This window comes from Nuphar pumila, chromosome 14 (genome assembly GCF_984573655.1).
Source record: "Nuphar pumila chromosome 14, dmNupPumi1.hap1.1, whole genome shotgun sequence".
Classification (NCBI taxonomy): domain Eukaryota; kingdom Viridiplantae; phylum Streptophyta; class Magnoliopsida; order Nymphaeales; family Nymphaeaceae; genus Nuphar; species Nuphar pumila.
The window spans coordinates 19,084,554-19,097,479 of NC_143262.1; the positions used below are offsets into that span (position 1 = coordinate 19,084,554).

At 39.2% G+C, this 12,926-nt stretch overlaps 1 protein-coding gene across 1 annotated transcript; it reads right to left on the minus strand.

Annotated features, from left to right (window-relative positions):
• Window positions 1–8,680: 8,680 nt before the first annotated feature.
• LOC149816557 (monoterpene synthase TPS4, chloroplastic-like) lies at window positions 8,681–11,441 on the minus strand. The gene is made up of 6 exons (XM_089986920.1): window positions 11,180–11,441; window positions 10,646–11,018; window positions 10,351–10,569; window positions 9,790–9,928; window positions 9,472–9,717; window positions 8,681–8,950 (listed from the first exon to the last, which is right to left on the minus strand). The coding sequence occupies exons 1-6, from the start codon at window positions 11,439–11,441 to the stop codon at window positions 8,681–8,683; spliced, it is 1,509 nt and encodes a 502-aa protein (XP_089843046.1).
• Between the last annotated feature and the right edge of the window lie 1,485 nt (window positions 11,442–12,926).

Consider the following 12,926-nt stretch of genomic DNA (forward strand, 5'->3'; position numbering starts at 1 on the left):
ATTCTATGGTGTGCAACCCAAAAACACTACAAATCACTATAGTGATTTGTGGAAACACTACAAATCATTGTTGGAAGACCAAATAACACTATAAATCGTTGTGGGGCTTGTTGGAGACCCGAAAACACTACAAATCGTTGTAGGAATGCCCGACAATACTATAATTCGTTGTTGAAAGGTCAGATAACACTATAAACCGTTGTTGAGCTTGTTGATGACCCCAAAACACTACAAATCGCTATAGGAAGGCCCGACAATACTACAAATCGCTGTTGAAAGACCGAATGACACTATAAATCTTTGTGAGGCTTGTTGAAGACCCGAAAACACTATAAATCGCTGTAGGAAGGCCCGACAATACTACAAATCATTATTGGAAGGCCAGATAACGCTATAAATCATTGTGGGGATTGTTGGAGACCTTAAAGCACTACAAATCGTTGTAGGAAGGCTCGATAATACTACAAATCATTGTTGAAAGGCCAGATAAAACTATAAATCATTATGGGGCTCGTTGAAGACCCGAAAGCACTACAAATCACTGTAGGAAGGCCCAACAATACTATAAATCGTTGTTGGAAGATCGAACAACACTATAAATCGTTATGGGGCTCGTTGGAGAACCAACAACACTAACAATCGTTGTACATGAGTCATTGAAAAAATCATGGGAAAGAAACAGAAAAAGAAAAATAGAAAAATCTTGGGAAGGGGTGTTACGAAAACCTCGAGCAAGAAATACCCGAAGGAAACATGAGCCCCACGATTAAACAAAACGCTTTATTGCTCTTTTTTGATAGTTGAAAGAGGGAAAGAAAATAAAAAAATTATACAAGACCCCAAAAAAATTTGGTCCTGGAGGCGCTTCCCCCCGAGCCACCCACCCTGGACCCCCGCCCGCTGACCGCGCAGCGGGACCCATGCCGGGGGGGAGCCCCCGGACCCCCTTCCTGTAAGGGCAAAAATTCTAAATCAGGCTCCACAACTCAGCAAGTTGAATGATGTTATCCACGCTGGAAGGAGCCCCCAAACCCTCCTTATGTAAGGCCAAAAACTCTGAATCAAGCTCCACAACTCATCAAGTTGAATGATGCTACCCACGCTGAGAGGAGCCCTCAGACCCCTCTTCTTTAAGGGTAAAAACTCTGAATCATGCTCCACAACTCTTCAAGTTGAATGATGCTATCCACGATGGGAGGAGCCCCCAGACCCCTCTTCTGTAAGGGCAAAAACTCTGAATCAAGCCCCACAACTCATCAACTTGAATGATGCTACCCACACTGGGAGGAGCCCTCAGACCCCTATTCTGTAAGGGTAAAAACTCTAAATCAGACTCCACAACAGTCAATGTGCAGGTCAGTTGGTGCTTGATAGAGCAATGTAGGATCTTTTGTTGGATGTGCACATAAGCAGAAGGGAAGGGAGAGAGAGAGAGAGTGAGAGGGTTGATGTTCATGGCCTCCTCCATGGGAGATTTCTTTCTCAGATAATCCTGCAGTGCAGAGACTGGGTCTTAAATAATCATCTTCGGGGCACTTAAGTCTTTACAACCACTCCTTTTCTAGAATCGTCATTTTTTTTGGTACCAATGGAGGAGAGGGTACTTAAGTCTTTGCAATCGCATCAAACTCCAACGCTAATTAATGCTGACAAACATGGGGATACGAGACACACATGATTAAATACGTGGTGTTTTTTGGGACCCCCGAGCATGAGATGCCGTGTTCGGGGGTGGGGGGGGGGGGGGTAACATATAACCTGCTTCGGTGATAGACGCTCTTGGCAGAGTTTTTTTATGCCAAACCTTTTTTAGGGTATTATCCATTTGCTATTTCCTCCTATTTATGTTCTATGCGCTCTTTATTGAAAACCCCTTCTTAGCCTTCCATAGGACAACATCCTTCCTCTCCGGGCACCATTTATGCTCCTCTGCCTCTCTCATGATTTGGGGGTGGCAAATGGGCTCTAGTATCTGCAAGTTTTGGTTGTTCATGTCTACCACTTGTTCAACGATAATGTTATGGATGTTCAACATATGTACGTTACAAATAATAAGTTTTAAACGTTTAAACAGGATTATGAGTTTAACTTTTTTTAAAATGTTTTAGATAATTGTTAACTTTTGTAGTTTCTTTCAATGGTGTTGTAATTCGAACAATGTAAAAGTTGAAAGAAGCCAAATTGAATGCACGTAAAAAATTAGTCCATGAAATTGAAGAACTTTGACAGCTTCGTGAAGTAATTATGAGGTCAATCATGCATCCACATCTCATAAAGCAATAGTTGCGAGATTACAAAATTTGATCATAAACAATTATGTTAACTTTTATTACAATAATGAGTGATCATAATGTTATGTATTTAATTTGAGCAAATTGTTTCATAGACATTGTGATGTATGATTTAGTATGTTTTTTGGAGTTTTGATAAAGTGAAATGAAGAAAATAGAACCGTATGAACATATGGGAATTTAACACATGAAAATGGATGATGAGCCATTGTGTCTTCCCATTTGATTATGCACACATTGTAAAATATTTTGCTTGAAGTTTTTTGTTTCAATCATAGGATTTCCCATTTTTTGGTTTGGCACACAATGAAGTGACCAAGCTCATCTTTTGGGCTCCATCAGGTCGACCCCTAAATATCTAACTCGTGTAATGTCCAACATGCAGCAATACCCAAAAGACGTAATACCTAACGTGCTAACCTTCATTCCTCCCGATCAGATTTCTGGCAACGATAGCTTCAGTTTTACAAGTCTTTTGGTATGTAATCAATGTTGGGATGATGTTTGCATTTCTTGTAAAACTTAAGGCAATGTCTTATATTTTCTGTTTCATGACAGGCTCTGATGAATTCAAAAGAGAAAACTGGGACACATGAATCTCGTTTGGGCTATTAATTAAGTTGTCATGCCTCTTTGCATGACCCAATTTTCACATTGTCGGATTTGTTAAAAGTTTAGGGTTTACAGCAGAGCTCGTTTACTGAGAAATTGTTGGGTTTCCCTTCTTATTCGGACCGCAGCAGAACTCCTAGGCCGTCCACTGATCTTGCCGTGGATGTCTTTTGTATTCCTGATTCAACTTGATGAGTTGTGGAGCTTGATTTAGAGTTTTTGCCCTTACAGGAGGGGGTCCGGGGGCTCCCCTCTGATGCTTGTATACTTTTTTTATTTTCTTTCCCTCTTTTAACTATAGAAAAAGAGCAATAAAGCGTTTTGTGTAATCGTGGGGCTCATGTTTCCTTCGGTTGTTTCTTGCTCGAGGTTTTCGTAACACCTCTTCCCACAAATTTTCTATTTTTCTTTTTCTGTTTCTTTCCCGCGATTTTTTCAATGACTCCTCTACAACAATTTTTAGTGTTGTTGGGTCTTCAACGAGCTCCACAACGATTTATAGTGTTGCTCGGTCTTCCAACAATGATTTTTAGTATTGTTGGGCCTTCCTACAATGATTTGTAGTATTTTTGGGTCTCCAATGAGCCCAACAATGATTTATAGTGTTATCCGGCCTTTCAACAACGATTTGTAGTATTGTCGGGCATTCCTAAAACGATTTGTAGTGTTTTTGGGTCTCCAACAAGCCCCAGAGCTATTTATAGTGTTATCCGGTCTTTCAACAATGATTTGTAGTGTCTTCTGCAAATCACTATAGCGATTTGTAGTGTTATTTAGTAAGCAAATAACTGTAAATCGCTACCCGGATTAGGACCAACTTGTTAGGGTCATATCTCCCTAACCAGAGGTCATATTCCAAATCCGTAAAAAATGATGTCTTTGTTATTGAGTCTAGTTTATTCCTGTAAAATTTTAGTGATTTTTATGGTAATTTCATTCTCCATTTTAACTAAAAATCAGACCCCTATTATTCTATGGTGTGCAACCCAAAAACACTACAAATCACTATAGTGATTTGTGGAAACACTACAAATCATTGTTGGAAGACCAAATAACACTATAAATCGTTGTGGGGCTTGTTGGAGACCCGAAAACACTACAAATCGTTGTAGGAATGCCCGACAATACTATAATTCGTTGTTGAAAGGTCAGATAACACTATAAACCGTTGTTGAGCTTGTTGATGACCCCAAAACACTACAAATCGCTATAGGAAGGCCCGACAATACTACAAATCGCTGTTGAAAGACCGAATGACACTATAAATCTTTGTGAGGCTTGTTGAAGACCCAAAAACACTATAAATCGCTGTAGGAAGGCCCGACAATACTACAAATCATTATTGGAAGGCCAGATAACGCTATAAATCATTGTGGGGATTGTTGGAGACCTTAAAGCACTACAAATCGTTGTAGGAAGGCTCGATAATACTACAAATCATTGTTGAAAGGCCGGATAACACTATAAATCATTGTGGGGCTCGTTGGAGACCCGAAAGCACTACAAATCACTATAGGAAGGCCCAACAATACTGCAAATCATTGTTGGAAAACCTAACAACAGTATAAATCGTTATGAGGCTCGTTGGAAAACCAACAACACTAACAATCGTTGTACAAGAGTCATTGAAAAAATCATGAGAAAGAAACAGAAAAAGAAAAATAGAAAAATCGTGGGAAGGGGTGTTACGAAAACCTTGAGCAAGAAACAACCGAAGGAAACATGAGCCCCATGATTAAACAAAACGCTTTATTGCTCTTTTTTGATAGTTAAAAGAGGGAAAGAAAATAAAAAAATTATACAAGGCCCCAAAAAAATTTGGTCCTAGAGGCGCTTCCCCCCGAGCCACCCCCCCTGGACCCCCGCCCGCTGACTGCGTAGCGGGACCCATGCCGGGGGGGAGCCCCCGGACCCCCTTCCTGTAAGGGCAAAAATTCTAAATCAGGCTCCACATCTCATCAAGTTGAATGATGTTATCCATGCTGGGAGGAGCCCCCAAACCCTCATCTTGTAAGGGCAAAAACTCTGAATCAAGCTCCACAACTCATCAAGTTGAATGATGCTACCCACGCTGAGAGGAGCTCTCAGACCCCTCTTCTGTAAGGGTAAAAACTCTGAATCAAGCTCCACAACTCTTCAAGTTGAATGATGCTATCCATGCTGGGAGGAGCCCCAGACCCCTCTTCTGTAAGGGCAAAAACTCTGAATCAAGCTCCACAACTCATCAAGTTGAATGATGCTACCCACGCTGGGAGGAGCCCTCAGACCCCTCTTCTGTAAGGGTAAAAACTCTGAATCAAGCTCCACCCAGCGTGGGTAGCATCATTCAACTTGATGAGTCTTGGCCCATTTTTCATCTTTGATTTGAAATTTATATCATACTCGAGTCTTGGCCCATTTTTGTTTTGTGTTTAGTTTTGGGTTTCAAAAATTTTATAGTATTTTATATCTAGAATAAGATTCTAGGGTCTCATCATTTTCTTGATGGCGTTTCTTGAGTCATTTTTTGTCAAAACACTAATCGAAAAAGCTAGTCAGCTAGAGGTATTTTGCAAAAATCATGTTTCTGTCATGGTAAGTTGTTTATTTTTATTTTATTATTTAGTTTAGTTTAGTGAGTCACAAATCTGATTAGTTTTAGTTTTTGTGTTCTTAGATTCACATTTTCAAAAAATAAAAATAGATTACATTAGTTTTACCTATGTCATGTGTCTCTGTTGCCTACCGGTTTATCTATATTCTTTGTCTTGTTAATATAAATTTTTTTGAATTTGTGTAATATAATATGGCTATTGAGAAGACTATGTTGGAGGGGTCCACACCCACATCATTTTCTTGTATTGGAGCATAATAAAAATGTTAAAGAAAAAAATATGAATTGGGTAATTCAACGTACTATGATGCACACAACTTGCTTGACACATGAATAGAGAGAGAGAGAGAGAGCCATATCCAATGTCAAGAGTGTGGGTGTTCAATATTTTTTATAAAAAGACACCTTATGTAAAACCATAAATTTGTGCTCAAACAATCGACATCAAACATAAAAAAAATGTTACCAAACAACTAACAATTTCAAAGTGGCTCATGGCTCATATCTAAGGCAAAATGTGAAGAAGTGGTTGAACCATAATCTTGTCTCTTATCCCGAAAGCATTAAAGGATGAAAATGAGGATTTGGTGGTAAAAAATGTGACTCACTGGCTCTTATCGTAGAAACACTACCGAAAATTGAGTCACGTAATGGACCTGCGACCTGCCTGGTAAAATCTTAGGTGAAGATACAACCACCCTGCCTCATGTCTCTCATATACAATAAAGCTAAGGACGCACCCAAATAATCTTATCGCACTGGCCACGTGGGCAACTCCATGGTGGTAATTCGAAGCAGGTTATATGTTCCTCCCTGGAACATGCAGGTGCCTCTTCTCGGGTTTGAATGAGCGCCACATATATAATCAAGTGGGGATCTTTTTCCCGTGTGTGTCAGCATGACTTAGCATCAGAGTCTGGTGCGTTTACAAAGACTTAAGTACCCTTTCCCACCATTAGCATCATAAAACGACGTTTCGAGGAAATGACAAAAATGTCCTCCCGCTAGAAAGGGTTACAATCATCATCATTTTCGCCCTAAGAAGTAAACTCCTATACTTTAACAGGAGCTCCTCGCTATATGTCGCTCTAAATGTTTCGGATCACCCTTTGACGATGCACCATCTGCTGTAAGAGGAGCTTTGATTGATGATGCACCCTTTGCCGTCGTCTGCTGCCTCCAGAGCACCCTTTGTCGCTGTCTACTATCGTCAGAGCACTCTTTGCTGTCGTCTGCTGCCGCTAGAGCACCTTTTGCCGTCATCGTCTATTATCATCGAAACACCCTTTGTCATCGTCTGTTCGTAAGAAATAGTTGAACTACCAGAAAAATCAACATTATGCCTATTGTTCATCATGATACCACGGTGCAAGTGTCAAACTGAGTAGACAAAGAATAACAATTTGCAGCAAAGATAATGGTGACAACGTCAAACTGAGTAGAGTAGCGATTTACAATAGAAATCAGATAAGAGAGTAGCTATTTATAATAGAAATCAGATCAGAGAGTAGCGATTTATAATAGAAATCAAATTAAAGAGTAGTGATTTACAGTAGAAATCAGATCAGAGAGTAGCAATTTATAATAGAAATCAGATTAGAGAGTAGCGATTTACAATAGAAATCAGATTAGAGAGTAGCGATTTATAGTAAAAATCAGACCAGATAGTAGCGATTTACAGTAGAAATCAAATCAGAGAGCAGTGATTTATAGTAGAAATCAAATTGTTATTCGATTTGCAACATCCTTCAGCAAATTGTTGTTCGATTTATATTGTCCTTCAGCAAATCGTCATTCGACTTGCTACTTTCTTTAGAAAATTGCTATTTCGATTTGTGGTGTCCTTCAACAAATCACCATTGTGATTTGTAGTCCTTTTTAGCAAATTGTCATTCTATTTGCGATATTTTTCAATAAATTGTAATTGTGATTTATAATTTTCTTTAGTAAATCACAATTATGATTTACAGTGTCTTCGATAAATCACTATTGCAACTTACAGTGTCTTCAGTAAATCGCTATTGCAATTTACCGTGTATTTAGCAAATCACTATTGCGATTTATGGTGTTATTCAGCAAATCGCTATTCAAATCAGGGTCAACTTGTCGAAGGCGTATCTCCCTAACTGAAGATCATATTTCTGATCCGTAAAAAGTGGTGTCTTTGTGATTGAATCGAGTTTATTTTTGCCAATTTGCAGTAATTTATATGGCAATTTCATGCCCATTTTGATTAAAAACCAGACCCCTATCATTTTTCATTCTGATTTCTACTGTAAATCGCTACTCTCTGATCTGATTTCTATTGTAAATCGCTACTCTCTGATCTGATTTTAATTGTAAATTGTTACTCTCTGATTTGATTTCTATTGTAAATCTCTACTCTCTGATTTGATTTTTACTATAAATCGCTACCCTCTGATTTGATTTTTACTGTAAATCGCTACTCTTTGATTTGATTTCTACTGTAAATCGCTCTTTTTAATAGAGAGGGAATAAAAAAAACCACTGCCGCTTAGAGAAAAATCTTATTGCTCTTTTCAACAGTTACAAGAAAGAAAGAAAAGAAAGAATTTATACAAGGCAAGGGTGACAACCCTAAACCCAAACAAGTTTGGTCTGATCCATAAGAAACCAAGTCTCAAACATAAGCCCCAAAACTATGAATCAGGCTCTACAACTCATTAGGCAGGAGCAAGAAGGTGGCCATGTGTTGTAACACAAGCTAAAAACAAAGGCGAAACATGCAAATCTATTTACGGGGTGTGGGAGGACATTTTCATCCAATGCATATCAATCTTACAGGAGGACATTTCCATCAAAAGAATATCTACCCTTTTTATATTTATTTAATTATAAAGTCATTGTGGGCAACATTGGCATATGAATTATCACGGGTCCCAAGATATTCCTCCGTACACACTGGAAACACGCGGATTTGTGTTTCGGGGAGAACACACACAACCCTCTCGTGGTAATTATACTAGATTTAAAAGAATCTTATCAATATCAAAGAAAAATAAATGCGAAGAGAAGTGTTACTCAAAGTCAAAAGACTTAAAAAAAGGTACCATACAAATACATGAAAAGTGTCTTCAGGAACTAAACAGCTTCAGATGATGACACAAGGGCAAAGGAGGAAGCACACTCTAGTGGCAAATAGATCAAACAAGCGAGGGACTATTTACATTGGAATGCTTTCAATGAGCAACCTTTTGATAAGCAACGTGGGGCCACCCTCAAAATCTTGGTACAGAGCATGACAAGCACGACACATATTGAGGGCAGCCCTAATAAAATTCCTGGAGAACGGGCTGGGAGCCAGACATTCTTTGTTTAGTTTCTTCCATGCAGTAGCAATCAAACTCCATACTGCTTCTTCTCCACGTTCCTTGGTCACACCATGCTCTATCATGTAGTAGTCGATGTAGGAACTGTTACCGTCTCTCTTGTTCTACAACATTGAGGACACATGTTAACATAGACATGTAATCTTGTGTGTGTACAATACAATAAAGTGAGCCACACATTGAGTGATTTTTTTTCTCTTTTCTTTTGAATATACATTCTCTTGACCGAAGATGGGGCAGCTTGGTTTGGCTCACTTGTAGATGGCACGAGAGAGAGAGAGAGAGAGAGAGAGAGAGAGAGCTCAGAAACTCATCATCAGTTCGTATGACAAGAAGAGACACATTATTACCTCCATCGTGTAAATCTTGGTTCACCTTGACCGGTTTAATCAATATGAAGCTATCTACCTACCTTTAGCTAGAACATTTATACAAATATCAAACTTACAAGAATAAATACTAGCAAGTGTTGGATGGTTTTGAATGCTTTGATGAAGACATGGATCAACAGGTGGAATTTCGGAAAACACGGTTTTATTTTTGAAAATTTTGTTAAAGTGTAGGACTTATTTGAATTTTTCTCAAAAGCAGCCACTACTTTCTTTTTGGATAAATAAAATCTTACCTTAATGGCATCAATGTCATTCGTCAGCCTGCTTATCATTGCAGTGTGCCAAGTGAGCCCATAGTATCCCAGATAGTCAGTTGTCTCGGGGCTCATCTTTTCTCCCAACAGAAAAAATATGAAGTTCATTGTATAATGTATTCCAATCCTAATGACGCTGTTGCCTAAGTACTCCTCTGCATTTGGCACATGCTTAGAATGGTTTCTCTTTGCGTCTTCTAAAAACTCCTCAATAAAAGATACACACTACAAAACAATGACAATCTAGCTTAGTCATTTAAGGGTAGCAGGGCTTGTAACATGTGAATGCTGCCATACCTCCTTCCTCAAGTGGTCAAGGGCGTTCACATGGTGCACTTTGAGCACTTGGTATCCAACCTCATTTACGGCGTTATAAAAAGCCAAGAAGGATATCTTCATGTATCTGGGAAGCTGATCGATGAAGCCGAGATCCCACCTGACAAACAATCAAAATGGCCCCACTTAATTATATACAGCTACCAGTACTCACTTGCATTGTCCCGAAAAAGGGTCATACCCAATGTAGTATCATACTCTGGCGTGTTTAGGAGGGATATACGGAACAAGATCCACCAACCCCTAATGTCATACCCCTTGTTGCAGGTTGTTTTAATTAAATTTTAACCCATAATTGTGATCAATGTGCTCTGTTTAGTGAAGATTAGCATTTTAATCGAATGCCTGGCTATGTGACACTAACACAGCTTAAGTGGTCACCCTTGGGTTTGGAACCCATGTCTCCACACGATGACCCTACCGATGCACAATTCAATCAAGGAAAAAAGAGAAAAAAGGAAAAAAATAAAAAAGGAAAGGGCCCCGATCGATCACTGGATCGGCTATGGGCATATATATCACCTTCTGATTGCTTCAGTGAGGAGTTCAAGTTCATGTAGTGGCCCATAGACGTCATAAATGTCATCTAGTACAAAGCTCAAAGCGTTAACCTTTGCCTGTGCAACTCTATGCTCTGAGAATTGAGGTTCTGGGATCATTGAAATTGGCCATAGGAAGAACAATGTAAATTCATCTCGTATAAACTTCAACTCATCTGCTAGACCAAGGCCTTTCCACCATCTAGTGAAGACATCCAAAGTTAGAATAGGATAAACCATCAGTAAACGGCAACATTTAGCATGTTATTTAGTTATACCTTGATAGTTCTTTGAGCTCCCTTTGGTATAAAGAATGATCATGATTGAAGTCCAGTTTAGCCAATTCTATCAAAACTTGGTTGGCCCCTTTGTCTCCTTGGCATACTTCAATGTAATGCCTAGCCTGTGACCTGGGCAGCCTCCAGTGCAACGGTTGTTCCAATGCACGTGCTACCTGACTGGCATAACAAGGTTGAAGATCTGACATTGATGCCTTCAGATGTGTGGAAGTGAAGAGTTTGGCCTCCTCCAGTATGTCTTCCCCTTCTATGCTAAGATAAGAAGCTTCATATAAGCTCAACATCCCTCTAATGTCTTGGCATGATTCACGTGTGAACCTTCCCTCGCTGTCCGTAAACTTGTCAAACACACCTAAAATTCATGGTAAAAGTAAACGCATTAGAATCTTAAACTCTGAAAATATGACAATCCATTAGCAGTTTATGCTTCTAAAGCGCATATATGTTCCTGATTAATTTGCTTCACAAAGTTTTTCTGAAATGAAGCATGTGAATATATTGTTGGGCACTCACTTGGGCACACATAGTGACCTTGTTGCCTCAGAAGCCGAAAGCCAAGAGCTACATCATGCAAATCAGCTTCATCAAGAACACCACTGTTCCCATTGTAAATCTTTATATAGACAGCGCTGAGGATGGAGGTTATTTGTTCCTCAAAGTGATGAGCAATGTCCAAGCATTGGAGGTCATTTATCATATTCACACATTTGAACCAGTTGTCGCCGAGAGATGCAGACTCCAGCATTCTCCCTACTTCCTCCTTGAGCTTTTCCATCCTTTCAATATCCTGCACGACAACATATATACTCTTTGTTACCAGAATCACAAAGACAAATATATATAACGCATGGAGATTGGTGATCATAATTTGATGCCCTAGTGATTTAAAGGGGTTTTTTGGTATCACAGTCCCCCCATTATTCGTGATTTGCAAATTAGTCCCTACCTTGACCGTTTTTGCAAATCCGTCCCTGCGTTTTTACACTGTTATTGCAAAAGAGTTCTTCCTTTAGGTAGGCGCCAACTTAACTATGATTAGGCATTTACCCTAGTTTAATGACCTGTGGATGACTGACCGACACTACTTTAGCACTCTCCAAACCGTAGGTTACTCTCACCCACAGTCAGATCAGGTGATATGTCAAAACACAAAATTTTTGTGTTTTGAAATAGGCTGGAACTTTATGTAAGAATGACATCAGTACGTTCCGCGGGTCCCACTGTTAGTAATGAATGTCAGTGATGAAGGCCATGCACGGTGGTGATTTAAAAACACAATTTTTTTTTGTTTTGAAATATCACCTGATCTGATCTGATACCTCCCCATCGCACCCTCACGCTCTGCACGTCCTCCTTACTGGGACAGGTCAATTCTGCCATTGGGATCTCTCTCTCTCTCTCTCTCTCTCTCTCTCTCACACACACACACACACAAATAGTGAGTTAATGGGATGAAGAACGGAAAGTCTCCCTGTTTTTTTTCTGTTTTCCTTCTCTTTGGTTTATTCTGAGTTGGTGGTGATTTGGGGTCTTGGATCTGGCAGAATGGCTGAGCGGATCGATTCTGTGTTAAATAAACAGGAACAAACGAATAACAGATGTAGTAAAGCTTGTGATATTTCTTTCTTAAAAAAAAAGTAAAGCTTGTGATATGAAAACCGGTGCAACCGAAAAAGGCTTGTTTGGATCCAAACATCAATTAGTCTGTAAGAATAATAAAATTGGCGTCATTTTTTTTGCAATCTTATCCTCATTTGGCAAAATCTGCAAGTGAAAATTGAAGTGCATATTCGGTACTTTGATAAACACCCCTGTATCTCACTCATGCAAAGTGTTATTACCAAATCTGAACCCATAGATTGTTCTGCATGGCTAATTTAATAGGAATCTACCTTTGGTTCGTGTCTTCTTATGAAAACACCTGATTTTTTAAAACACAAATTTTGTTTTTTTGTTTTTTTATTTTACTGTTGAGTTTTGAATGGCCAAAAAATCCGTTGATTTTTTTCGACAGAGCAAAGTGTTGATTTTTATGAATGCACACAAGTCGGATTCCGTTGATTCAAACATAGATCTATTAAATGGCCAAGGATAAATCACATCGATGAAGTCCGATGTGATCAAAACAACTTACGTCAATGAGATCACATGGTGGGGTATGACGATAGGAATGACTGAAGGAATTGCATGAGAGGAAGCCTGGACTTGAGTGTGACTCACCACAAAGGCTTCAGCTACTGGAGAGTTTACGTTGTGCTCC